The sequence below is a fragment of the Salvia hispanica genome, chromosome 5, assembly GCF_029641045.1.
Source record: "Salvia hispanica isolate PSC_SH4W2 chromosome 5, Shi_PSC_v1, whole genome shotgun sequence".
NCBI classification, from domain to species: domain Eukaryota; kingdom Viridiplantae; phylum Streptophyta; class Magnoliopsida; order Lamiales; family Lamiaceae; genus Salvia; species Salvia hispanica.
This window is the reverse complement of record NC_142696.1, coordinates 24,261,335-24,266,728: the sequence shown is the minus strand read 5'-3', so window position 1 is coordinate 24,266,728 and position 5,394 is coordinate 24,261,335. Positions and strand designations below refer to the sequence as shown.

Below are 5,394 nucleotides of genomic sequence, written 5' to 3'. Positions count from 1 at the left end.
GTTCCGCTTAAGATGACACGTTTTCCTTTTTAGTTTGTCCCAACTAAGATGACACATTTCCTTTTTTGGTAACTTTCTCTCTCCAATTAATACATTCAACCACTTTTTCTCACCCCTATTAAAATATTCATTTTTCTTCGTCTCTCTACTTTAATACTTACACCCACCTTCTCTCTCTCCAATTAAACACTTTAACCAATAACTTCTAAAATCTCGTGTCGGCTAAGCAATGTGTCATCTTAGCTGGGACGGAGGGAGTAGTATTCATATAAATTCAAATAGATTCCACAGCATAATTCATTTTTATACTTGGCCAAGAGCTAAAGCTCTTCTCCACTCTTCAATATATACTGCCTTCTTAGCATCCAACCCCGGCGGCACTTGACGCTGTTGCAGAAGCACCGAAATCTCCTCCGTTTCTCCGAGAAGAAGCGCCGCTCTACGAACACTCCTCTCCCTCTTCTCAATCTTCTTACTGTGACACTTCAACCGTATCACCTCTACCATATTCGTAAGGCAAGCCGCAAGAATATCCGCAATCACAACGCACACTTCCTCAAACAACGCCTCGTCCTCGTCCCCGTCCCTTTCCCCGCGCCTCAGCAAGACCGTCCGCGCCACTCTGTACATTGCATCGGCCGCAATCACATTAGCCGGCCAGTTGAGCGGATTCCTCATCACACAGCTTCTCGTTCCCTTCACAAACCCGAGGACCGTCTCCTCACCACTGCTTGCAAGCTCCTCCACTATCTCCCTTGCATTCTTCTCTGTCTTCTTCTTCTTCAACTCATTCAGATCCTTGCCTTGCCACATGTGGAAAAGCTCTAATTCGACCCACGCCACGTCTGCTGCGTGTCTAACGCTGGCTAAGCGGCCTTTTTTATCGAGAATTTTGTCCACCAGCTTCACGAAGGGGAGCCCCTCCGCGACGCCTTTTAGTAAGTTGGATATGCTATTGTCTGCGATGGGGAAGGCCAGCGCGAGGGAGGAGAGCGTCACCAGAGGCAGGGACCAGCAATGTGGGAGGAGGCCTTGTGAATGTAGGCTTGGGATTTCATCGCTGTCGAATTGCGTCACGCCTTTGAAGCTGTTCGATTTGGAGAGGAGTTTGAGGAGATTCTTCGGCTTTCTAGATCTGCCTTTTTCAATGACTTGATCGACTTCTTTGCAGATCTTGTCCAGTGTTTGCGATCGGAGATGCTCTTCTCCTTCTAGCAGCATCGCGTATTCGCTGAGATCGAGCCCTGGATCGGTCTGCGATACTCGATTTTCGATCTTCAAACTTGATGTGTAGCTAATGAATGCCATGATTGGGGATGTGAAACAGAGAGATAGAAAAAGGAGAATTTTGCTAGTAAAAACAGTGAAATGCTGCAGAGAAATGCAGATCTGCAGAAATTGACCTCTCAAAATATGAATTGCTCTTCTCCATTTCAGATTTTGAATCTGTGAAGATGAAGAGCTCTGTTTCAATTCCACCATTTTCTGAGTCCAGTAGCTCTCAACCGTAACAGAATTTCTAAAATTACTTCTGCAAGCAGTGAGCCATCTCGTAGTAGGAGAAATCGCGCCGGCGATAACTCCGGCGGTCTGTGCTAACAGAACGAGCTTCGTCGACCATCCGTAGCTCGAATTCGTCTGATCTAGAATGTTGAGATCGAATTCCTTCGCCATTCTGACCTCTGCTTCTAGCAAAACCAGAGCAATCAGCAATGTCAAAAAACCAGAAGCGGAGCAGGTGACTGACCTAGCCAGCACAAATTGGGGATTTCCAGTTTCCGCAATCATCCAATGTTTTTTTATGCATAATCTCAATTGATCAGCTGTAATCGCTCTCTCCGCCTCCAATTCGTCATTTTCGTGCTCATCGGCGGCGGATCGGCACATCTCGTGGTACTTCTTCTCCAGGTAGGGTTTGGTGGAGACGATCATCGCCGCGGAGGAGACGAAGATTAGGATTAAGAGCAGCATCAGCGCGATGACGATGATTTCTTCTAAAAACGCGCGGCGGCTCTGGAGGAAGGAGTGCATCTGGATGATCTGGATGGCGACGTTGACGACGACGGTGACCACCAGCACCGCCAGCGCGGCGGCGTTGGAGAGGACCTCCTTGTCGGCCATGGCGCCGAGTGAGGGGAGGAAATTGGCGACGGCGGCGGAGAGGAAGGCGGTGCTGCTGATCTTCGCGAGGCGGTCGGTGACGGTGTACATCCGAGTGGTGAGATCTACCGGGAGCTTCATCGCCACCGCGAGGAGCGTGAGTGAAGTTGCGTTGAGAGGGAAATACTTGGACGGAAACCAGTGCTGCTTTTTCAATAGTCCTTGGAGAGTGTCGGCGGCCATCGCGGCGGCGCAGATGAGCGAGGCGGCGGCGACGTAGTTGCCTATCCACGTCATCGGCGCCTCGAGGAGCCTCTCGATCGTCTCGTCCTTGTCCGCGGCCGGAGCGGTTGCTTCCATTGATAGTTATGAATAATTTGATTTTTGGATGAAAATCTAAGGAGATTTGGGGAAATAAATAATCTATGAATAAAGATGAGGGGAATGAAGAGTAGTTTAGCAATGCAGGTAGATGGAATGTTTAGAGGTTTGTCTCTTCTAATAATTCAAACTAACTTTTTCTTCTTCTTGTTTTTGTTGATGTTTTAATTTTATTGTATATTTGTCTCGTTCGGCGATGTGGAGAAGATGACAACTAGAGTTAGTAAAATCTCCCATGCAGGACATGCATATGCGTGCAAATTCTTTGTTTCCTAAATAAAAAAGTTTTTTAAAAAATTGCCAAAGAGTTTTAGCTGAATATAGTATATTTTTTTAAAAAAATTATATGTGATGAACCTTGTAAATGAACAGATTCCCTGATTCAGTTAATGACTTGATGAAAAATATACAGTGAGCATTTTATCAAACAGTTTTCATGCATCAAATAACGTTCGAAAAATTCATGAATAACATCTTGCGAAGCAAAAATTTGATCACTTTCTGGGTACAAAATTTTGGGCTGGAACAAATAGTATATCACTGCCGACCTTTTGTCGAACAGTTTCCAAATGCTAAAAATACATGTTAATTTTCATTAATCATTTCGACTTTCCAATACTGAGATGGGAAATTCTTATTCGGCAATTATACCTAAAAATAATCTAAAGGCATTAAAATCAAACAGATTGCGCACAGGTTTTAATTCGAACAAAAGAAATTGGTTTTAGTTGAGGTATTTCCCCAAACAGTTCGAGTGCTTTGAAGAAACAAGCCAATTACAGGCTTCGATTCCTTTCGACACAACATCGAACATACTCCAAACCATGATCTTATGAGGCATTTCGTCGAACATCTTATGTGAATATGCGATTGCCGGATATAGTAAACCAAAAAAAATAATGCAAGGTTTTGTCAAACGACAAACAGAATGCATGCTAAAACTTCAACTATCAAGATCAAAAACACAATATTTAAAAGCAATATTTTATAGCTTCAAGATGTAGCTCGATGATCGATGAATACAAACCGCTCCAAACGATGAAAATGGCTCAATGTAGTTAAGCACCAAAAAACGGTTATAACTAACTTTCTTCATCTACGAGTTGTAGTCTTGTAGATGAAGCCAAATACTAACAAGTAATAAAACCGAAATGTACATTTCAATTTTTTTACTATAATTTTATCAAGTACTATACATTTAAAATACACTTGAGTGAGGTGGATTCCATTATCACACTAGTTTAATGTCAATAAGGTGACGAATATAAAATTTATTGTGATGTATTCCCTTCCCTTTTGTTATTATTAGTCATATTCCTTTTTAAACCGTCCTATTATAGTTAGGTTTTTTCATTTTTCGGCAAAATGCAATATACTTACTCCCTCAATCCCATTAAAGATGATCCACTTTCCTTTTAGTTTGTCCCATCCAAAATAACCCATTACTAAAAATAGTAATCCCTTTATCTCTACTTTATTCACTTTCTCTTACTTTATTCTCTCAACCTAACACACAAAATAAAAGTGCATAAAATCCTGTGCCGTCCAAAGAAGGGGTCTATCTTCCTTGGGACGGAGCAGAGGCGGACCTACGAAGGGGGATGGGGGACCCTTGGAACCCCCACCCATTTTGGCAATTACTATATATCTAATATTCATTCAACAATTAATATGTCATTACTTAGCTGAGTTGGTGGAGCGGATGGCCAAATATATCTCAGGTTAGAGTTTCGAATCCCAATAGCTGCGCTCATATGAATATGTTTTGTTTTCTTTTGGATTTTTCTCAAAGCTAGAGAACTATTAGAATTAATCATTTATCTATAGATTAATTTATTTGTCTAGTACTTAATTCATTTTTGTTTTTTCACACTAGTATTTTTATACAATTAATTTTGTTTATTTTTTTTATTTATGAAAATATTGTTATTGTAACATTACAATAAAAATAATTATGTAATTACATTATAACTATAGTATATCACATTAGTAAATTTAATTTAATTGTTATGCTTTTTATTTAAAAAATATATTCTTAAATTATTTCGATGTTGACAATGTCATCGTATGTACTTTAATTTATTGCACTAATTTTCAAGTCATTTATCTCACATTATGTGAACTATTCAAGTCGTGATTATCTTTGGTGTTATTAATACTAAAAATACATAACAATTGTCAATGTTAGTTTGGACCCCCCAGTATTAGAATCCTGTGTCCGCCACTGGGACGGAGGGAGTATTTTCTAAGGGATGTTATTAAATGAAAACTTTAAATATTGTACAAACTCAAAACTATGACCATTGAAAAATGTCAACAGATCACAAAAAATCATCAACAGAAAATGTCAACAGAATTTCAATGGTAGTCAATGATTGATGTTGTGTTGATATTGTGTTGATACTGTATTGACATTAAAATCTTGAAATTTTATACTGTGTTGATATTGTATTGAAACTGTGTTGAAGCTATGTTGAGGAGTTTTGAGTTTGTACAATATATAAGTTTGCATTTTATCACTACCATATTTTCTAATATGTTCTGTTTTCTTTTGGATTTTTCTCAAAGCTAGAGAACTAATTAGAATTAATCATTTATCCATAGATTAATTTATTTGTCTAGTACTTTATTCATTTTTGTTTTTTCACACTAATATTTTTATACAATTAATTTTGTTTATTTTTTTTATTTATGAAAATATTGTTATTGTAACATTACAATAAAAATAATTATGTAATTACATTATAACTATAGTATATCACATTAGTAAATTTAATTTAATTGTTACTTGACAATGTCATCGTATGTACTTTAATTTATTGCACTAATTTTCAAGTCATTTATCTCACATTATGTGAACTATTCAAGTCGTGATTATCTTTGGTGTTATTAATACTAAAAATACATAACAAT

At 38.7% G+C, this 5,394-nt stretch overlaps 1 protein-coding gene across 1 annotated transcript; it reads right to left on the bottom strand.

The window, feature by feature from the left end:
• Positions 1-303: 303 nt before the first annotated feature.
• On the bottom strand, positions 304-2,460 carry LOC125189655 (uncharacterized). Its single transcript, XM_048086909.2, has one exon. The coding sequence runs from the start codon at positions 2,458-2,460 to the stop codon at positions 304-306; it is 2,157 nt and encodes a 718-aa protein (XP_047942866.2).
• Positions 2,461-5,394: the final 2,934 nt, after the last annotated feature.